The sequence below is a fragment of the Psittacula echo genome, assembly GCF_963264785.1.
Source record: "Psittacula echo genome assembly, chromosome: 4".
NCBI lineage: Eukaryota > Metazoa > Chordata > Aves > Psittaciformes > Psittacidae > Psittacula > Psittacula echo.
Window position 1 is genome coordinate 24,066,202 of NC_137738.1, and position 22,380 is coordinate 24,088,581.

The 22,380-nt window shown below is 40.6% G+C and overlaps 1 protein-coding gene across 6 annotated transcripts in view; it reads left to right on the forward strand.

Moving 5' to 3' along the window:
- Positions 1-22,380, forward strand: part of LOC308219512 (protein ELYS-like) — a 51,599-nt gene that overhangs the window by 23,536 nt on the left and 5,683 nt on the right. For 5 of the 6 annotated variants that reach the window (XM_080614601.1, XM_080614599.1, XM_080614600.1 and 2 more), the window contains 23 exons: positions 287-348; positions 1,234-1,362; positions 2,422-2,512; positions 2,598-2,687; positions 2,787-2,927; positions 3,661-3,765; positions 4,410-4,503; positions 5,920-6,043; positions 6,158-6,214; positions 6,796-6,942; positions 7,526-7,713; positions 7,918-8,062; positions 8,148-8,279; positions 9,335-9,482; positions 9,568-9,718; positions 9,915-10,016; positions 11,726-11,921; positions 13,210-13,407; positions 14,638-15,067; positions 16,461-16,563; positions 17,400-17,509; positions 18,127-18,311; positions 20,106-21,942. In XM_080614601.1, the coding sequence (XP_080470727.1) occupies positions 287-348; positions 1,234-1,362; positions 2,422-2,512; positions 2,598-2,687; positions 2,787-2,927; positions 3,661-3,765; positions 4,410-4,503; positions 5,920-6,043; positions 6,158-6,214; positions 6,796-6,942; positions 7,526-7,713; positions 7,918-8,062; positions 8,148-8,279; positions 9,335-9,482; positions 9,568-9,718; positions 9,915-10,016; positions 11,726-11,921; positions 13,210-13,407; positions 14,638-15,067; positions 16,461-16,563; positions 17,400-17,509; positions 18,127-18,311; positions 20,106-21,942 (4,965 nt within the window). The remainder of the gene's footprint in view (positions 1-286; positions 349-1,233; positions 1,363-2,421; positions 2,513-2,597; positions 2,688-2,786; positions 2,928-3,660; positions 3,766-4,409; positions 4,504-5,919; positions 6,044-6,157; positions 6,215-6,795; positions 6,943-7,525; positions 7,714-7,917; positions 8,063-8,147; positions 8,280-9,334; positions 9,483-9,567; positions 9,719-9,914; positions 10,017-11,725; positions 11,922-13,209; positions 13,408-14,637; positions 15,068-16,460; positions 16,564-17,399; positions 17,510-18,126; positions 18,312-20,105; positions 21,943-22,380) is intronic. The other variant, XM_080614603.1, reaches the window with a different exon arrangement.

Here is a 22,380-nt window from a genome sequence, read left to right on the forward strand (position 1 = left end):
AACATTTCTGGCAGTCTGCTGAGTTTTGGGGTTTGTTGCTTTCGTAATGTAGTCTGGGAAGTGGTGATGGTCACCAAATGAAATGACTTTGAACTGAAGCTTGAAGCACAGCACCTTAATAGCACCAGAGATAAAATTACTACAGGCAGTAATTACATAGTAGAAAAAACTTGTAAGTGATCTGATGAAGAAAATGGGTGCTCAGTTGTGTCTTTCCAGGTACTGCTATTTAAAACATGTAAACTGCTCATAACAGCAGGCTATCAAACTTTCCTTGTTTCCGCAGATGGTACGTGCTTGCTGAAGTCTGGAGTTGTTCATATGACTTGCACCGGCTTCCAGAAGGAGGTGATCTTTTCCTATATCTTTATTGAGATGTACCTTTCCTAGGTTTTCCAGTGCACTGCTTTCAGTGCCAGAGACTACGCTCATCCTGCCCACCCACATGCATCACTGCAAGTGTATTGTGCCATGGCAATGTTTCTGGTCCCCTCTTGGGAATGTAAAACTGCAGTCGCCTCCTGTTGAGGCGCGAGCAGGGATTGAATGTCTGGAAAGGAGCACAGCATTGCTTCAGAAGCAGGAACGAAAATGTTGTGGAAGTCAGGGCACGTGGGTTACCTTTTTGTTACCCAGCTGCCAAAGTGCCTGTATAGTCTTGAGGTTGGGTTTTGATGCCTGAGTAGCTTGAAGAAGGAGGACAGAATGGAGAAAATGAAAAATGATTTAACTCCTTAAGAGGAAATCAATGTTCTGTCTCTCTGACTTGGCCAAATTATAGCTTCTGAGACACTGTACAGATTGTGACCAAGAATGGAATTAAAGGTCTGAATTAAGTTTGAGCTCACTACGTATTTCTAGCATAAATCAGTTTCTGCACAAATAAGCAAAGGGAGTGTGATTTCAAGTTGCGTGCTAGTTTTAGCTAGCAATGAACATTGTGTCAGTGTTTGGGGAAAAGGGAAGCCCTGTGTCTTGACAGGCAAGCTAGGAAATAATACAGCATTGCAAGGGCTGATGTTTTGTATTACAGGATTTCTTTGTATAAAACGGAACTCTTGGTTTCCTGCTGTCTTTTAAGACTAGAGAGGAATGCATGCTCTTTGAGACTGGCAACCTAAAGCATGTTAGTGGGACAGGCTTTCTGGCAGCTGCAGGGAACATTTGCATTGCTTCTCCTAGCGGTCATCCTTAGTGACTGAATAATAATGCTGTCTTAACCTGGCTTTCCAGACCTTGAATTTTTTGAAGAAATCTGGCCCTTCAGTAAGTGAAGCCATTCACGATAGCTACAATAGGTGTCTTGCTGCTGGCCTGCTGTCTCCAAGACTTGCGGATGTCCAGCCCTCCAGTTTGAGTCAGGTGAGTGCATACGAGGGAGTCAAGGGCGAAATACGTCTGTTTTGTCTGGTAGGGCTGTAGGGGCTGCAAGACATTATAATCTGATTTTTGTGTTATGTGCAAGTTGCATTGAAATGTGAGTGTTACCTTGGTTAGCCAGCTAGTATTCTTGGTTACGAGCTGGTATTAACTTAGTACTGGTATTCTCATATCTAGGTGACTGAGTTTGACTGAGAACAGCCCCCTTACACCTGTCTTTAGCGGCCCGTCTATTAATTCTGTGTGACAGAAATGCAGCAGGAAGTATGAAGCCGAAGTTGGTCATGTGCAACATGGAGCATCTTTCTCTTAGAAGAAGTTTTTAATGTGTTTATAAAACCCCAAACTAACAAAAAGTAAAATTTTATGAAGGATCATTTCACCATGAAGGAGTATCAAAACAGCAGCTGAAAAAAGCTACTGCTTAATCTTGCAAGTCTATGCATACCTGTGCATAGACGTCCTCGGAACGGATTCCTTCTCGAGGATCACCGCTACATGATTATACTGTGTTTCAACTGCCTAAAATTTAAACATGTTAGAATTTAAATGGTTCATTTCTGTCATTTTAGAAAGTTACAACTTAATGGTTTAGAACTGCTTCATGTCTTCGTAGTGTGGAAAGCTGCTTAACCATCGCTCGACTGTTTCTGCACAACCAACCTTTCCTGGTTGTATTTGTTCGGTCCCCTTTATGCTTTCCTGAAGGCAAACTTACTACGCAATACGTGTAAAGGGTATTAGCAGAGGATATTACTGAGAAGAGTTAATTGCATCTCAGTGCGTTAAGACTGGGATGCAGAGGCATGCAAAAATATTAGAATTAGCATCAGTTGGAATGTGAGGGAAACTGCGATGTGCTCCTCAGGTCAAGAAGCAGTCCTGCTTGTGGCTGGAATTAAGCAAAACAATGTGGCATTATTAACACGTGTACTGATAGACCTTGTGATGTGTAAATGAGTGTAGCGGTGGAAATGCTCTTGATGGTTCAGGTACTGAAAGCGCATAAGATTCTCATTTTGTGTTGTCTGTTACGTTTAGGAGGAGCAGTTACAAGCGGTATTGTCAGCTGCTGTCCACACAGGTTCTTTAGAGCTTCTGACTGGATGCATTAAACACTGGACATCTGAAGGTAATACTTCCTAGGTTGCCTTTATGATAGATTTTCTTTTTTGGCCTGAGATTGCGGATGAATTTCTGGTTTTCTTTTTTTACAGAGCAGCTAAATTCTGCTGCTAATTTACGGTTTGTTCTTGAGTGGACGTGGAACAAAGTGATCTATGCAAAACATGAATTTGACCAAATCGGTGAGTACCAGTGTAGTCATTGTGCACACAGAAAGTCATTGTTTCTACTTGAGCTTCTTCAGTCAATGTAATGGTTTGACATTTCTTCTTCTTGAAAAGGTGTTCCGCTGTTTGATGGCTCTTGCAACTTCATTGACCCGCAGACATTACAGTCTCTTCAGCACTGCCAGTTGCTTCTGAGCAACCTTAGCACAATCTTAAATTGTTTTCTAAGAGAGGCACAGGAGCTTACAGAAAAAGGTTTGTAAGAGTCTTACAAAATCTTTTGGTATGTTTTACTACGATTTGGAATTAGGCTTGCGTTGTAATTGTGGAAACATGAGCTTTTATTGCTTTTGATGATTAGAAGACTGTCCAAGTCAGCTGGCACGAGAGCCTTAAATCTGAGAAATGTGGACTACCTCTTACTATACATTAATGCAAGGGAAATAATTTGTTGTTGGACTTCAGGCAAGGGATGTAGGAGGCTGTATTCAGCAAGAAGCTTTGTAAGCAGCAGGCTTGAATTTACAGTAGTTGAATGCTGAAAATTTCCTTAATTCTTAGCTACCAATTGATAATTGCATGCAAATTACTAAAATCCATGATGGAAGCATAATTGAGTAACTTGTAATGTAGGTGACTTGAGTTTCTATTGCTTTTTATGTTACAAATTCTTGGCAGGGTGAGGAAAAATAAAACATCCCTTTGCTGTCATAGAAGTCTGTGCTACGTGAAAAACAGATGCCTCATTCATGAATGTATTTAATAGCTCAGGCTTTATTATTATCATTACTTTTTGTTTTATCTTTAGTGAATCTGCTTCTTTGTTGGAGTTGCTTTTTGCTTTAGTGTTTTTTGTGGGGTTTTCTTCAGTGTGAAACAGAGTGAAAAATGCCAACACATTTTTGTACTTTCTATTGGTCTGATGAAGGGGGTTTTGTCAAAATGAAAGGAATTCCATAGCAAAAATCATGTCATGCCTTTTTTTCAGGTTGTGCAGACTTGAGAAATAAGCAGGTGGTAACCAGCCTCATTTCTTTGTATGCACAAGTTGTTATCTGGTTCTGTCGATCCGGTCTCCTCCCAGAGGGTTTAGGTAAGTATCAAGTGTAGTAATGCGTGTAACAAAGAGAGTGTGTGCTAAGTAATTCTATCACCGTATTCTTAGCCGTGCTCGTGTGAATGTTTCACTATTCCCAAGTTGTGCTGGTTCAGGGTCTGTGTGTGCTGAGGTTTTGTGGGTGAAACGGAGGTTTTACTGGGTTTTCAAATGCGTAGTTTAGGATAATGCAAGCAGTTTTTTCCTGGATGTTTTTATGTAGAGAGCAGTAAGCCTCTGACTTCATGGAGCCGCTTGTGTCCACAGCTTAAAATACGTGGGGTTTTAATCCAATTACTATTAAACAGCAAATTCTGGAATGCGTTTTTTACTGTAATAGCATCACTTGAAAAAAATGGTTGGTTTTTATTTTTTTGGTATACTGAACTAGAGCTTACACTTCATGTTCTGACGTCCACGTTCACTGTAAGCCTGAAATGCACTTGAGACAAGAAGGAACTGAGTCTTGTGCCTTACATCTCTTAGCAAAGATAGAAGCAGGATTGGCTTCTTTCAGAGTTGGAAGCTTCCCTGTGCTTCTTGATGCTTAGTTTGTATCATCTTCTGTCTTTCGAGTCAAAAATTTTAGTTTAAAAATGTGATACTATTTCTTTAACTTGCTTTTACTTTTTTGCCTGTAGATGATGCTATGCATTTGTCTAGACCTTTCTACAATTATCCTCTGATTCAGAGATACTATACTGGCCATCGACAGAAACTTGAACGTTTATCAGGGTAAGGCTTATGGGAAATCTCTAGTACACTTCCACTGGAAATTCAGAAGTGGAAGTGAATGGCTTTTTGTAGCAACAGCTTTATTTGCTAAGCTCAGTGCATTGGCCAGCAATGCTCTGGACTTGAGTGATGTTTGTGTTTTGTTGGTCACAGAGGTTACTTTCTTGTGTTAAATGTTTATGTATAGTTCCGCTTAGTACCATTTGTTGGTATTGTCTGTTCTTGTAGTGTACTTATTGCATTGGCTAATCTGTACAACTTGTTACTGCTGAAAAGGGTCACGTGTTTAGGATAGGATCAGTCAGCTCCAGTTGAGAAAAGTGCAGCTTTTGCAGAGCAGCTGGACACAGAAGAAAGCATGGTTCTGGTTTTGGTTTTAAATAAATAAGAAGATCTTTTCTCTTGTTGACTAGTAATAGAAGGTAATAATTGTTCTGGCCTAAGCTCTCTACTCACAAGGGCATTTGCGTAATTTAGTAAGATTGTGTCAGTTACGCGTAGCTGGCACATCTATCACTCTACTGGCTGTTGAATAAAATTCACTTCCTCATGTAAACTCTCTTTTATGGACTGGCTTACTAGGCCACAGGTAATATCCTATAGATTAGGTCACAGGAGGTTCTTCTTTGGAAATTGTACTGAAAACTGACTAAAGACCCAAAGAAGCTTAGTCCACGGTGTGGTGAACAAAATGCTGCAAGATGAGTTAAGGTGGAAGCTGCAGGGTGTTAGGTATTGGAAGTTCATCTCACTTGGCTTACTTGTCAGGTAACTTACAGACAACACGTGTTCCTTACAAGAATACAACCTACAGTGTGCTCTTGCTGCTTTTTATCATCAGGAAATTACAGGGTAAGTCGCAGTCAGCAGAAGACTGGGATGGACTTTTGAGGAACGTTCAGCCATCCGTAATTGCAGTGGTGTGTGTAGAGAAACATAAAAGATGCTGTTTAGATGCTGCTAAAATTTTGTGTTTGCTCAGCTTTGTGACAGTCACTTTTATTTCAGTAACCAAAGTAAGATGCTGAGAAACAAATCTGAAACTTCCTTTATGTTGTCTCCCACCTGTGTGTTGGAACAGTTCAATTTAAAGCATTGGATTTGGCATAAGGAGCAGTCGTGGTACTTAGGTACTGTTATGTTTCCTCTGTTAGACAGGATGAGTGTGGTTATTTCTGGCACTTTAAAAACTTAGTTTTCCTTGGGTAATACAAGTAATACAACGAATGTTTTTCATCTGAGTTGGAAATATCTTTCCTGTGCCTCTCAAGCCATGCTCAGGCCTCTGTGTGTTTGTTACTTTCTTTGAGTTATGGGAGCTTTTGCTTTGTGTTGACAGAAGGAAATTCTTACTTACATTGAGTGGCTGGACTTAGTCTTTGGCTCTGTCCAAATCCTTGCTACCTTTTTTTTCAGAGGAAAATGGGATTCTGACTGCTTGATGATTGATGGAATGGTTTCCCAGTTAGGAGACCAAGTTGAGAAGCTGTGGCAGAGAGATGAAGGAGGAACTGGGAAATACCCACCCGCTAGTTTACACGTAGGTGTTATGTTCACTGAAAACAGCAGCAACAACAACAACCAACCCCCACCCAAAAGCCAGTGATTTCTGACAGACAGGAGCTTTTTGACAACTTGTAACTTCCCCTTTCAGGCCCTGCTGGATCTCTATTTGCTAGAAAGCATTGAAGAGAGCTACAAACACGCAATTGTATCCTTTCTAGTAATTCTCCTTGCACCTTCAGTATATGCACCTTCGTATCTTTTCCGCTGTGGGAAAGCAGGTTTACTAAGAAATGTTAAAGACAAAACCGTCCCTTAGTTTTTCTCAAAATGGAACCCAGTTTTTGATTTGCTGAAGCAGCTTTGTTGCTGGCAAATGGCTCCTTACTGGAATGATGCACAAACCTGTGCTGCTTCAGAGCAGAAGTTTTGCTACCAGTGGTTTACCAGTACCTGAATTTTGCCCAAACCGTCCCTTTTCCAGGCTGAGCTGACAACTGAAGTTTTAAATATCTGAAGTGATTCTTTTCGAATACCTTGTGGAAATCCAAGAGTGTTTCTTTTGGGCTGTTCATTTAGAATGTAATTTTGTGATTACAACCAGAGTATCTTCAGGTGATAGTGGCTTAAAAGTGGCGAAACTCCACCGTTTGTATTTTCTGCTTCCCACCACTTCCGAGGTCTTAATTTATTTTAGTTTGTTTGGTTTTTTTTGTTATTTTTTTTTTCCTAAATGCAGTGTGTTGGGTCTGACAAATTCATTTGCCTTAATTAGATACTTGATGTCAGGCAATTTACTTGCTGCTAGATATCATGCATTCCTTTCCGAATAAAACAGAGACTTCAATTGACTCCTTCCCAACGGCCTTTGGTATCCCTTGGGGTCTTGTGAAGCTTATTCAAGGTTACTGGCTTCTAGATCACAACGATTATGAAGTAAGTATGGTAGAGATTTGATCCTAAAACGTTAGAAGTCATTTTGTAATACTGCTGCGACATCTTCAGCAGTAAATTGTGACTTGAAATTCAGTTTTAACTACTTTATTGGGAAATGGATTAACACAAAGAAGACATCAGGTTTCATAATGCTTGATGATGGTATTTGAATTTTCAAAGCCGCTGTTTTGGTCATTCTCAGTAGACCAGTTGAGCACTTCCTCAGAAACAATGGTTTAGGTACTCTAGATAGGAGCACTGTGATTCTAGCAGCAAGCTTTGAGACATAAGGATGCAAAAGTGACTTTTCAGCCTAATTCATGTTCTTTCTGATGCTTAAGATTGTTCTTTATGATGTTAATCAAATCTGTTAGTCTAACAATAATATATTATTTAGTAATGTGTTTATAAGTAGTCCTGTTTGTATGCTGATGGGTGATTAACCTAGACAAGTGTGAATTACTTCTCTTACAGCACTCGCTTTGTTCTGTGTGACTTAATGATTTTGTCAGAAACTTTTGAATATCTTTGTTGCACGTGTGGCTGTATGTATCGTAATAAACCTGATCTCTACCATCTACAGAATTCCTTGTCCCTGCTGTTTCATCCAGCTACAATGAAAAGTGTGTCCTGGCAACATAGGAGGATTATTCAAGCCCTCATGTGCCAAGGAGAGCACAGACGAGCCCTCAGATACTTACAGATGATGAAGCCATCAATGTCAAGCAGTAGTGAAGTTCGGCTTTTCCTCACCGTGTTGTTGTCCAATAGGTAAAGGAACCTGTCCCTCCATTCTGGCACTCCAGTGTTGTGAAAGGTGCAGAACAAGCGGCACAAATCACCAACCCCTGCATTTCCTTTAAGCTTTGAATACAGTAGTTTGGGGCATTTTTTGGTTATGCTGCTAGTATTCCATTGCAACTCCGCAAAATGAATTACTGGTATTCCTTTATATCTCAACAAAATGAACTGCAGGTGCATGGTGGAGGCCTGGGGTCTGTTGCACCAACACACGACTAAGTTAAATACGGAAGAGCTGTTAAAGCACATGTATGAGCTCTGCCAGGAGATGGGACTAATGGAAGACTTGCTGAAGCTGCCTTTCACAGACTCTGAACAAGTAAGTGTGGACAAGAAAAAAATCTTAATTGGAAAGAGAAGAGGCAGAAGCACAGTAGATTTTTCCAATGTGTTCTTTCCCACAGGAGTGTCTGAAGAAGTTTCTGCAGACCAGTGCTGGTGTTCAGAATCATGAATTTCTTCTAGTCCACCATCTGCAGCGTTCCAATTATATTCCAGCACTGCAGTTGAATCAGTCAATGAAGGTTAATCTTACGGTAAGTGTAATATTTGTGTTGGATGTGCAAGTATCTGTTAGGAGTTACTCACTAGTTGTTTGTTTTTTCGTGTTTTTTTTTTACTTACAAAACAAAGCAGGATTTTTATTAAACCATTTTTTGAAATATTAGGAATACATGATATCTGAACAGAATATTTCTCCGAAGGTGCTCTGTGAATATCTGTGTTAAATAATGCGCACCATTGTTGCCTCTGCATAGATTAGTTTGTTTGCATCTGTGGACTAAACATCTCTGTCTTTTCTGTCAGTCAGCTGTATCACTTGATGGCAGATGTGCTCAGATGTGTATGTTTTGTATGGTTTAGATAATTGCAAGTTTGTTGTGTCACTCGTTTCTGTGGAATAAAGGGTATGTTGTATTTCACCTCATTTCTGGGCAATATATGTCATCTCTTGTGTCTTGCGCGCAACTTCATTTTTCTATCTGTGGACATTCTTGATGTTAGTCCGGATGTCAGTTCAGAGGTAAAATCAGTGTGGGTTTTTTTGGTTTTTGAATTCCACACACTTCACTTTCTTGACAGAAATTCTCATCTAACTTTTGTCTGTCAAAACTGCCAGTTTCAATTTTGTGAACTTCTGTTATGAATCCATGATACATTTGCTTTTCCCTGGAATGAGAGTTTTCCAGTGAATCCTAGTTATAAGGTAGTCTTGGAAGCTTTAGGTTCTCCAACTGAAGTTTTTCATCCAGCTAGAATATGTTGCCCTGTAGGGAAAGCCTGGTATTTTGTAAGCTGTTCGAAAATTGCAGGTTATAACAAATGTATCTGAAAAAGGTTCTATGGACTGCCAGAATTATTTTAACTTGGAGTTGTCATCTCTCTTGTGATTTAGTCCTCCTTCCTCTTTGCAACAAACACCAGATGAAATAGGTGTGTGCTGCTGGGTAAGAATTTGATGCTCTTCTGTGCTGTGGATGTATTTTACCCTATCTGTAGAGAAAATTTATTCAGGGATGAGAGTGCATGTGGTGCTGTGCAGTGAACTTGTAATTAGTTAATGTTCTGCTTTATGCTTTTCATTCGTCAGGGTGATCGTGATCCTCGCTTGAGAGAGAGAGCAGTTGCCAGAAATTCTATATTAGAACAGTATGGCAAGATCCTTCCTAGAGTTCAAAGGAAGCTGGCTGTAGAGAGAGCCAAGCCTTACCATCTGCCTTCATCAGTCTTAAGAGAAGGTAATTTTTAGGGGGCAGATATACTGGACAAGTAACCATCACTTTGATTCCACAAGGAGGATCTTCTTTCCCTCTTGCTTTACAGTTGCAAGACCAAAGCCGTTATCAACAGTAGCAAGACAACCTAATGCAGGACATGTGCATACAAGAGCAACTTTCATCAGTAACGTGTTGTCCAAAATTGGAGAAGTGTGGGTAGGAAATGAGCAGAAAACCAGTTTCTCACAATATGACAGGTAAGCAGCCTTTTAATAACATTTCATCTTGAGCTGCGTATTTGGAAAGAGAGAGAGGGAGAAAGCCATGTCAATTATGTCAGTGTTTTGGAGGGAAGGTGACCTGAAGAAAGCTTTGTCTGGGTTTTTTGCAAATACAGTATATAGCTTTTAAGAATTGATACCATCATCAGTTACATTTTCCTTTCAATTCTAGCCCTAGAGCTACAGAACCACCAGCACATCCTGTCCCTGCTGCAGAGCTGCCCGATGCATTTGTTGGGACACCAGTTACAAAATTCTCACAGAAACGTTCCAGGTATAGTAGATCTACAGAATGGATATTTCAAGAAGGGGTTCCTACTCGTAAATATACATGCGTGTGGGTGTATGTAAGCGTGTGTATTCTTTCTGTCTTTGCAAAGTGTTCTGTTTGCATTGAGTTTTGTACCTGTTAAAAGAAAAGGTCAGCTGAGGGGAACACATTGAGAAGCGGAGAATTTGAAGTGGTCCCAGCATTGACAGGCAGATGAATTTCCTTCTGACATGAGCATTACGTCACTTGTGCAACTTAAAATTGGGTTATTCTTGCCTCAGAGGCAGAGATTTAGGACATTAAGTACAAATGGTGAACAAGTGATTTCTCGTTCTGTGAGTGTTTTTGTTAGGTAGTATCTCAGAAAAACAAGGAGGTGGTTGGTGACAGCCAGCATGGCTTCACTAAGGGGAAAACCTGCCTGACCAATTTGGTGGCCTTCTAGCATGGGGCTACGAAACTGATGGACAGGGGCAGAGCAGTTGACGTCATCTACCTGGACTTGTGCAAAGCATTTGACACTGTCCCACATGACATCCTTGTCTCTAAATTGGAGAGACATCAATTTGATGGGTGGACCACTCGGTGGATAAAGAACTGGCTGGATGGCCGCACGCAAAGGGTTGTGGTCAATGGCTCAATGTCCGGCTGGAGACCGGTAACGAGTGGTGTCCCTCAGGGATGGGTGTTGGGACCGATCTTGTTCAACATCTTTGTCGGTGACATGGACAGTGGGATTGAGTGCGCCCTCAGCAAGTTTGCCGATGACACCAAGCTGTGTGGTTTGGTTGATACGCTGGAAGGAAGGGATGCCATCCAGAGGGACCTTGACACACTTGTGAGGTGGGCTGATGCCAACCTGATGAAGTTTAACCATGCCAAGTGCAAGGTCCTACACCTGGGTCGGAGCAATCCCAGGCACAGCTACAGGTTGGGCAGAGAAGAGATTCAGAGCAGCCCTGCAGAGAAGGACTTGGGGGTGTTGGTCGATGAAAAAATGAACATGAGCCGGCTTCAGTGTGCGCTCGCAGCCCAGAAAGCCAACTGTATCCTGGGCTGCGTCAAGAGGAGCATGACAGCAGGTCGAAGGAGGTGATCCTGCCCCTCTACTCTGCTCTCGTGAGACCTCACTTGGGAGTATTGTGTGCAGTTCTGGTGTCCTCAACTTAAAAAGGACATGGAACTGTTGGAACAAGTCCAGAGGAGGGCCACGAGGATGATCAGGGAACTGGAGCACCTCCCGTATGGAGACAGGCTGAGAAAGTTGGGGCTGTTCAGCCTGGAGAAGAGAAGGCTGCGTGGAGACCTCATAGCAGCCTTCCAGTATCTGAAGGGGGCCTACAAGGATGCTGGGGATGGACTATTCATGAGGGACTGTAGTGACAGGACAAGGGGTAACGGGTTAAAACTTAAACAGGGGAAGTTTAGATTGTATCTAAGGAAGAAATTCTTAGAGGGTGGTGAGGCACTGGAATGGGTTGCCCAGGGAGGTCGTGAATGCTCCATCGCTGGCGATGTTCAAGGCCAGGTTGGATGAGGCCTTGGGTGGCATGGTTTAGTGTGAGGTGTCCCTGGCCTTGTCAGGGGGGTTGGAACTAGATGATCTTAAGGTCCTTTCCAACCCTAACTATTCTATGATTCTGTGATTTGTTGAACGCTATCTTTTTCATGCATTTGTTTATGTTCCTGTTTGAAATTGTGCCTCTTAATAGATTGCTGGATTCGGTGGTTCGTCCTGTTCCTTCATGTTCTGCAGAGCAGGGTGGTGGCTGGCAGTCACCATGCAGAGATTCTACTTCATTCATGGCGCCCAGCCCAGTGAATTCAAATCTGCATGGTTCCGCCTCACAGAAGAAGTTTTTAAGAGCATCAGAGCTGAATTTGCTAGAGACTCCTCTGGTGGTTAAGGTTTGTGTTCTAAAAAAACAGTTACTACCAACCAAGACAAAAGCCTGTAAACTGTGTTCAAAATGAACCCACCAAAGTATTAACGCAAACACTGTTGGATTCAAATTATGGAATCTTTTCAGCATGCATGTGGTTATTGTACATACAGTCCTTTCGGATGCAGTATGTTTTGAACAGTCTTGAATGGGGAAAGCTTTAGTTCCAAGTTAGTTGCAGTATGCACGATGTCCCGTAGGTTTGTGAAATCCACGTGCTTTCATTGCACGCATCCAAGTTAAAATTGGACTTTTCAGTATACTTAGATCCTTAAAGGTGCCATTTCTGGCTTAACCATCTCATCATTTAAGTGTTTGATAGCTCTGTATAGTTTGACCTACAAGCAAGAAGCACACACTTCAGTTTCCTAATCCAGTTCAGTGAATGACAGCTGAGTGATTGTAGGTTAAGTGATGTTAGCCTATGTGAAATTCAGTGATGGCTTTTTGCTGTAATTTTATCCATTAGCTGTTTGAGTTAAACAGTGTTCCCGTTTACAGCCATCATGACGTTACAATAAAAGAAGTAACATTTGACCTGTCATCTTGGTGCTGATCTTTTTGCCTTTGCCTGCTTGAACAAAGCAGTTGTGATCTCTCAGAGTTCTGTTTTCTTCTCCTTATATATTGTCCGTACTATTAAACTAGTTTCATTATCCTCCTTTTAACCCCCTGTAAAACCTTTACTGAGCTAAGCTAAGAAGACGTGAATGCTTTTAAATGAAGAGGTGGAGGTATTTTTACAGCAGTGTCATTTGACTTAGTCTGGTGCACGGATTCATTAATAAGTATCAAAAATCAGCTGTTGCTTTGCTGATTGCCATTGTACATGGCAGTGTGCCCAGTCACTGTATCTGGGCTGAAGTTTGAAGTTATTGTATGCTTTGGGAAGAGCATTGTAGAAATTGCAAAAATCACTGGGGTGGGAGAGAAGATGCCAGACAACAAAATGCCATATCCCTGTTCTTCAGGAATTTTAAAAATAGCATTTTATGCTGGCATTTAAAAACAAAATTTAAAAAAAACCAAAAGTGGAAAGCCGAAAGAATCATAAAAAGCCTGTGTTTTTATCAGTAAGGGTTTTGTACCTTTGGAAAAAGAGCAGTGCAGGAGTAAGAATTTGTGTTCTCTGCTGGTACAAACTCAGGTTGTAATTTAAACGTGAACACTAGTTTAAATAAAACTGATTTGACAAGTGCAGTCCTCTGTTTTGAAATTGAACTGAGTTTAAATGTTTCTATTTCTTTTCATAGAGAGCTAAAGATTTGGCCATGTCTGCTTCTGGTTTTCCTGGGTTTACTCCTCAATCTATCCTCAGATCCAGCCTTCGCACCACACCCTTAGCAACTCCCTCTGCATCTCCGGGACGATCAGTTACTCCTCCTCTGCGAGCTAAGGAACCTAGAATATCCTTCAGGGAAGAGGGCTCGAGTGCAAAATGGACTGTTGGGGTAAGCTGGGCTGTAGTTAGTGATTTCTGCAGTTAAAGGCTTTCTAGACTCTGATTTACTTTAGCTGCTCTTGAAGCTTGCCAAAACTCCTTAGATTGAGAATTGAAATAGCAGATCAGAGCAGCAGACTTGAATTTGGTCAGAAAAAGTTATGTTAGATCGTCTATAGCATCACGTGCCTGCAGGAACACATTGATAGTAAATGTCAGTGACCTTGGTGGTTTTTATTCAAGACCTGTTAGGAGCTGTATTTTTTCTAGTTTTCCGCTGTACCTTCTCAGGTGGTGGTACAGCAGGAAGGTGAGGAACAGATTGAGCCAGTTTTTCGGGTTTGTCAAGCTTCGGCAGTTAAACATCTTGGAAAGCAGCGGAACTCATGAGCTGTGTTTACTTTCAGTCTCTCTTTTTGTCAGGCTGAGTTTACTTGAACTGTGATAAGAATAGACTCTTGATGAAGAGAGCTGTCCTGTTGGCTGTTCCCTAGCCTTAAAATTCTCAGATTTGCCTCTCGCCTTACACCATGGACAGCATTTGTAGTGTTGTCCTTCTGGGAGCTGTCCACTTCTCCTTTTTTTGTTCTGCCAGTTGGATTCACTGATCCAGCTCATCATGCAGTTCGTGAAGGAACTTAACCAAAACTGGGGCTGAACAGGGGCATGTTACTAGTATGAGCTTTCCATACATATAATAAGAAGTTGTCATCGTCTAGTTCTTTTATACTTTTTTTTGCCTGTTACTCAGTTGTAATAAGAGGCTGTCTTATATATGAAGTTCTTACTAATAATGCAGTGTGGCCAGGTTAGTTTACTTCTAATGTGCTATCAGCGTAGGGATTACTAAAAAGTTGTAGTGATGCATGCAAGCTGAAAAGGTGAGCAGACAAAAAGGAGAAATTATGAGTTATGATTTTACTATACAAAGGTTCCTCTTTTTGAAAACATAATAGTGAACCCAGTGAACAGGCTTGATATAACAGTAGAAGGAAGTACTTTAGAGACCACTTCATCTTAATTCTCCAAGGTTGTGGAAGGCAGTCAAAAGTGTGATTATTTTATACACTGTGCTTTAAAAGCTAAATTAGTGTTAGAATGAGATTTAGTTTTTTAGCTCCTTGCTTAAGGTGCCACTTTTAAAACTTGCAAGTATTAGTATATGCTTGGGTGGGTTTTTTTTTTCTTCATTGACAAAAGAATATGCATGTTATTTATCAATTTATTATTTATTTTTAAGGTAACTGTAGAAGATAAAATGCTGTCTGAAGCTTCATCTGAGCATCATCGTGGAGTGGTGGAGGATGCTTGGTCTGAAAGTAGAGTTAAAACAACTCTCTTTGCTCTGAGCAATCCTGAGAAAGATGGTGCTGGAATGGAAGAGTCTTTAGAAAGCATACCTGGAGATGGTTTGGAGAATATGGATGTCAGCAAAGAAAATAGTGACGTTTCTGCCAGGTCAGACCAAACTACTTTGGAGTATCATGATGCAAAATCACCTGGCGATTTTGAAGATGATGTAATCTTTATAGCTGCTAAGCCAGCTAGTTCTTCCTTTGAAGAGACTGCTGATTTTCAAGAGTCGGAGAAGGAAGAAGACAGTGAAATGGTTGAAGATAAACCTTTCCAGATGGAAGAACCAGGCTCATCAGAGCCAAGGGAAGAAGCTGGTGCGTTTTATACTGTGATAACCTAAGTTTCTGAATTAATTCAAATGTCTTCAAAAAATTAAATTTCTGATGAGTGCAGCAGGTAACAATGCGTGCTCACAGGTATCCTAGACACTTCCTTGTCCTGGGCTTTAAAATTGCCACTGTTTTGAGTCCTTTTTTTAGCTATCCTGGATATTATGAATAAACACTACTTTGGGTTGGCATCTCTTGTGTGTAGTTGTAGCTGAGAGGCAGCAGTGATTTGTGGAGAGTTTTGAGAGGGAAGCAAGCTGACAACTGAAGCTTTTGGTTATGTTTTAGGGATACTTCTGTAGGCTGCAGGGTTTTTTCAGCAAGTTGAGTGTATGGTGTGCTTTGACTGGATAGTTTTCTTTCTACTTTTATAAACCACCTTGTTAGTGCTCAGTTAAAAAGTTTTCTTCTAGAAGTAAGTCTGTTTTCTGTGTCTGCTGCTTAATACAGCTGTGCTTGCTCATTTTGCTAGCTCAAAAGCTTATGCAGCTTTTTCCAAATGTGTTTCACTTGTGTTTGGAAATTTAGCTCAATTGAACTCTTTCAAGGCACTTCGGTTGCTGAGGATGTGTTCATATGCTTAGTTCTGCTGGCGGATTAGAAGAATTATGGCTCACTAGCTGTTGAGGAATGATGAAGAGCTGGGAAGGAAAGTAGTGCAGGAAGAAGGAGATGTGGAAACACGGCTACAGTCAGTGACAAACAGAGCTGAGTCCGTTCAACTCCTTACAAAAAGAAGTTTGTTATTCCTGAGATTATGTCTGCAAGTGTCAAAGAGTTGTGTGTCTGAGGTTTTGAAGCAGTTTGTCTGCAAGGTAGTTGCTGGGTCTGGAGGAAGCAGACAGTAGAAACGAAGAAAAGGAGGATGTTTCTAAAATTGACCCTGTTGAAATAAGAACAGGTTAGAAGGCGGTTGGGTTTTGATGACACCAGTCAATCATCAGAAAAAAAGAACAACAAAAGACCTCAGATGCATTCTTGTAGAAGGGGAGAAATGGAGTCAGGAAAGGAAAGAAGCATTGCTGGAATGGGGTGAGTTATCCAAAGAGAAATAAAAAAAATTCCTGCCCAATTTTAAGAAGGAAGGAAGGAAGGATGTTTTCTGAAGTTCGTACTTATTAGGTCAGTAACGTACCAAGTTTAGTTCGTAAACAGTGTATCAAGTCGTTTTGTTTTCTGAACTGAAATGATGCATCATGCTGCTTCTTTTACTGGAAAGAATTCAAGTCTTCTGTACGGTTGAAGTGTGGGTAGCATTATTTTGTTAAATAACTCTCCTATGTGAAGTGCATAAAGGCTCACTTTACAATCATTTGTACTTTTAAAAACAATTATGTTAAATGTAATGGGGAAGTAATCCAACTGCCTGGTTTTGTAGGATTTGTGGAAGAATCAAATGCTGAATGTCTTACCCTTCCTGACAATGGTAAACTGGTGTTTAAAGCTGCTGAGGCTGCTGCTTTGGGGACTGCAAGTGAAGGGTAAGTTCATAAAATAGATACCTATTTGGGTTTGCACAACATGTAACTGCTGGCTTCCCTGGCTTTGAAAACTATGATTTTCAGCTGCTGTTGGTTCTTTCCTGTGTTCTTATAGATAACGGCTTTTCTGTTCCTGTCTGTGAACAGAACTAATTTGGCATGAATATAAGTCAGAGTGACCAGCTGTCAATTTGAGCCTTTTTTTCTCAAATGATTGCAGACCCCAAAGTATGGTGATAAAGACTTCATTCATCAGGCTAGATAAACCTTTTTACAGTTTGGGGGTTACTAAGTAGGTACTGTGAACAGAAGCCCGGCTTTTGTCTGAGAATTTTGTAGCTAAAAATTACATCTGAGATTACTTCAACTTTTGTAGGTTCATTTTGGGGTTTGAGTTTCTGGCAGTATCTTATAATTTCTATTTCCTGTGTGTGCTCAATTAGCAAATGCTTAGTGATGAAGACAGAATATTAACAATGAAAGAACCCTTAATTTCATGTGGTAACTTGCTGAACAAGAGTTTGTACCAATATTTGTTCTAAACCTCCGATACAGCAATTGCATTCTTTCTAGAGAAGGCAATATATTATTCTTTAGTACAACTCTGTTGTTATTCTCTAGTGTTAGATAGCTGGGAAGAATATTTAATACTTGGTTCATTGCATACAATGAGTCATGAATTGAATGGAGGTCTGTTGGTAAAAGAATATCTGGGTTGGGTTTTTTTTTTCCTTCTTCTCTTTTGCAACTTGAAGATTTTGCAGTGAGAAAGTAATATATAAAGCTCTTCAAGGTTTGTTTTGGAACTTTATGATTTTCTCTTTCTTTTCATGAAGTGAAACAAACCACCAGGAGTCCAAGATGCCTTCCTCTTCATCAGAAGAAAAAGTCATGCCAGTTGCAACAAACCCACAGCTTTCTGAATCCCCAGAAGCAGACAGTGAATGTATGTACAGTATATTGGAGATGTGATGTGAGTTGAGGTAGCTGAACTCCTGAAGTAAAATGTGTGCTTTGCAATACCATTATAGGTGTCTCAGACTGAAGCAGTACTAGCGTGTTACTGCTAACTTCCATTAAACTGTAGAGAGACCACCTTCCTCAAAGAAAGTGCTTCTAGAAAATGCATAGTGAATGTTCCTGTTCTTGATAAAGATACTGAGAAAATTGGTAGGATTAAGAATTTTAGAAGGGGAAGTCGTTTCTCTACTTTGCTGTTGTACACCATTGCTAATGTGCATACTAAGGGATCTGCTGCTTTAGTTATTATTTTAAAAGATGATGCATCCTGGCTGTGAAAAATAACTAGCCTTTCCAGCCACCATTTTTTCTGTTGTTCTTTTTCTCTATGGACTTACCAGTTGATTTTGCCCCTTCCTCTTTTAAATTAATTGTGAGGTTGCCTCCTTTACCAGATGGATAGTTCTGGCTTCTAGTTTGTGGAGGAAGGCCAATATACGTGGCAGGATGGAAAACTTGTTTGTTCCTGCTCCCTCTGTTACTTCCTGTTGCTTAAACCTGTGTCATTTATATAGCAGTTAAAATTATATAAATCTCTTCCAGCTGTGGTAAGTGTCCTTGACAGTGAGGATGTGGTCAGTGCTTATTCAGAGAGACACTGTGAGGAGAAGTATGTGGATTTGCCTAAAGAGCCTAACCTAGAAGCAGCTGAAGTTGAAGCTGAAGTTCCTTCTTCACAGGAAGAAATAACTGTTTCTAACATTCTTCCTAAAACTGAGGAAATTAACGTAAGTAAACTGTTTTCCCCTTTTCTTTAAAATAGAAAACTCTTTGCAAATGGAGGGCAGTTCTTTCTTCCTGACAATGAGAAGGCACACAAAACCATCTGTTTCTTTAGCTGGTTAATACAAGTTGAAACCTCATTATGTAAGTGCAGATACGTTTTTCTGTACCTGTAACACAGAATGGAATCTGTCAAGATTTGGGACTTTGAGAGCCGTAGTAGCAAACAATTCCTTATTGATACAAACAGTTCCCTGTAATGAGTTAATTTCAGTGTCGAGGTATTTCCAACTACTTTATCTTTTATTATTATTTTTTTTTACCACACCTTTTAACATCTAAACTTTTGTGAATTGTGAATTTTAAAAGGTTGTTCATATGGACTGAAAGTCAGAACTGGAGATTCTCCAGCTGTCTCAGGTTTTCCTCTGTTATTCTACTGGGGCTGATGAGTGATCTGAATTCATTGTGGATGTCCTCTAAGTACCATATTGAAAGAAATTGTCAATTTCGGATAGGATTATAATCACAGGAATTAGTAGTATTGATTGGTCTTAAGTAACAGAAGATGTTTTTCAGTGTCCTAGATTTAAGATAAAGTCAAATGGGTAGTCACTTACTTAACTTGTCATGGCTTTCCAATTCAGGACAGTGCTGTAGAGAAGATTATTATAGACTTTGGAATACATAAATCACTTATGGGGAGAAATGAAAAATTTGTGATGGGAAGAAGGGAGTAGGGACACGAGATGGTCACAAAGCTTCTGGGGTCATTCATGTAGCAGTTACAGTGAAGGTTTTTCTGCTTTCGTTGTAACTGGTGCTTACTGATTTATATATGCACATTGAGTTTTGGCTTGTCTGCCTTCACTGAATTTAGGACAAACTACTTGCAGCTTTCTTGTTTATAGATACGTAAGCATGAAAGGAAAGTTTTTAAAGACAGGTCTTTCCTGAATTGAGTTTTGAAGGATGGCGTGTTGCTGTTATGTGACACTTTAGCAACTTTTGGCAAGGCAGGAAGCAAGGAAAAAAAACAGATTCCATGGAGACTTCTGTGGAGTGGCTTCTTCCTTCTGCCACTGTGGGCAAGCACTATGACTTAGAGGCTTAGGCAAAGGTGTTTACACATTGACTCAATTCTCTTGACCATTTGAGTCACTTGAAATATGTAACAGGTATTTTTGTTTTCAATATACAAGCTCGAGTATCTCAGGTGGATCTGGAAGGAAATTGCTCAGTACAGGGAACTACAAAACATGAGATGGAGCTATTTAGAATATATGTGTTCCCTCTTGCAATTCAGGTGACTCCTTAAAATGCAGTGCTGAGTTGTCACGTGATACTTGGCCATCTTGGCTGAGTGTTGTGGTGACAACTATCATGACTGAAACTTGGGGAACATAATTCTACTTGAACATGGGTAGATGCAGAGATGGTCCCTCTGTCGATTTGTAGTCAGTCCAGAAAGTACTGCAATGTGACGATTACTGCCAGTTGTGTATGCAGTTTGTATTGTAAAACTGCTTGCTTTGTTTTGTTCACGGGTGGTGGCAAACTGTTAGTCAGGAGCAGAAATACCAGCAGTAGAGCATGTGGCTGCATACACTGAGTATTCTGTTCTTTGACCCTTAAATGCATAAACTTGTGTTTGTAGTGGAGAGTACTTGTATGTTGCTAACTTTACATTAGAGGGTGATCAGAAAGAAGTAGCAGCATTTCACTGTCCTCAGTTTTATCTAGCTCAGTTTGAAATTAGTCTGTTTGATAATGTAGTAACAGCCATTTTTTAATTTCAGGTTATTGAATATAGTGTGGTTAAGGCACAAACCTCAGAAGAAGCACCTGAAACATCACTGTACAGTGAACTACATCCATCAGGCAACCTTCAACACAGCTGTGATACTATAGAGCAACAGTTCGCTTGTGATTTGCCTGATAATGAAGGTGATGAATGTGATGCAGCTGAGGGAGATGGAGAGCTTTTTATACCTCAGAGTAATTTTACTTTAGTCTTAGAAGGAGATGAAGGTGAAGCAGAGATGGGAGACCCTACATTAGTAGATGATTCTAAAGTGACTGGAACAACAACAGAGGCAAAACCTGTGAGCTATTTAGGAAATACTGAAAACCAAGAACAGGTTACAAACTCAGTGTCTACTGTAACTAGTGATCAGGAATCTCAGAATACCACAGAGTCACTCCCATATGTGCCTGAACCCATTAAAGTAGCCATTGCTGAGAACTTACTTGATGTAATCAAAGACACAAGAAGTAAAGAATTTACATCTGAAGCTGTGGAACAGTCTATTCATGAGACGATAGGTAAAAAGGTAACTCGATTCCAGAAGGCAAAAGCTCCCTTAACAGCTGTGCCAGAAGGAGTGGAAGATGAAACCAGCAGGCATCAAGTAGATTATGTCATCACGCCGAGAACACGTGCCAGGGGACAGCTGAGAAGTCTGAATATTCCATCTGCAGGTGATGCTCAGCTACGGAACCCACAGAAACCAGTTCTGTTTGGACTATCTCCCAGGAGAAGTACCAGGCGAACAAAAGAAGCATCTGAGACTTCCAGCCTGCGAACAGAAGAAAATGCTCAAGAAGAGCAAATACCTGTGACGCCTGTTACTCCGAGGAGAGGTCGGAAGCCTAAACAAGCTAATATAGAAAAAGTAGAAAGTGGCCATTCTGATGATCAAACACTGTTCGTCAGTACGCAGGCCACAGCTGTTACTCCAAGAAGAGGTTTAAGGAGAGCAAAGGAAGCTGCATCTGCACTCTTGGAAGAGGCAAATGAGGAAACATCTCTTGCCAAAGGTAGTATTACTGCTTCTGCTACTCCCAAAAGGACTAGAGGAGGGAAAAGTTCAGTGGGAGATCCAGAAACTGGTCAGACTGACGCTGATAGTAAGATAAAAACAGCAGTCAGTCCCAGTAGAAGTGCAAGAAAACTGAAAAGCATTAGTTTACAGTTTCCTGAAAATACTGTCAAGGATCAGGAGGTGCAGCCCAGTCACCAACTCCTTTTACCTGTGCCAACTAAAAGAGGCAGAAGAAGAAAGATAAGTTCATCAGAAGTGTCAGAAAATTCTGACCTTAATCTGTCTAAATCATTGCTTCCTCAAACAGAATTTAAACTTCCTGTCACTCCTAGAAGAAGTGCTAGGAAAGGGGCACAGAATCTCCTGGCAGACACAGAATCTATCTCCACTCAGGAAGACACACCTTCAGGTGGGAAAGTGGAAGTCCTTGATACTCCTAGGAGGAGAGCAAGAAGAACTCCACAGGCTAAACCAGAAAAAACAGATACTCATGAGCAGGCACCTGCCCAGCCAAATGAGGAATCGGCCACACCCAGGACTCCCGTTAGGACAGGGCGACGGGGCAGAAAGAGACGATCAGTACAGGAGGAGAGCACAGGGGAGGAGGCCTTCCCCCAAGGGCCTGATGGCAGTCCTTTGCTGCCTGAAGACACAAACCCATCAGGATATAGTGAAATATCAAGAGCTTCAACAGATCGTATTACAAGAACCAGATCCCACAAAACTGCCATGCATCAGAAACTGTCAGTTGAGGAAAATGAGTCTTTCCTTTTCTCTCCTCCTCTCACAAAGCTGACAAAGAAATTTAAAGGTAGGTGCACTATGTTTATACATGAAATAGGGCATGTTGCTGTCTTGAGGATGGCTTTAAATACTGTAAAGAATGTAAGCATGCAGACTAAAAAAATTGAAAAGAGTTAATTAAATCTTTCTGAACTCTACATGACTGGATGGCTCCTTGTGGTAGAAGTAGACAAGGAAGCTGGTCTGAGTAGAGTGAAATGAAATTTAAGCTGAATTTTTGTCATGAGCTTAATTTCTATCAGTTTTGAAAACTGGAGGTTATATGTCAATATGTGATTGCTCTCCCTTCCCTCCAACAGTGAAATAAAGATGATGTGCTTCCAAATTCTGTTCAGTTTTTAACTTAAAATGAGCTGCATCTTGCAACAAACTCTGTAGCCATTTACTTATGTGATTTTTTTTTTTTTTCTTGAGCATAAACTTTGTTAGTGAAGTTACTGTGCAA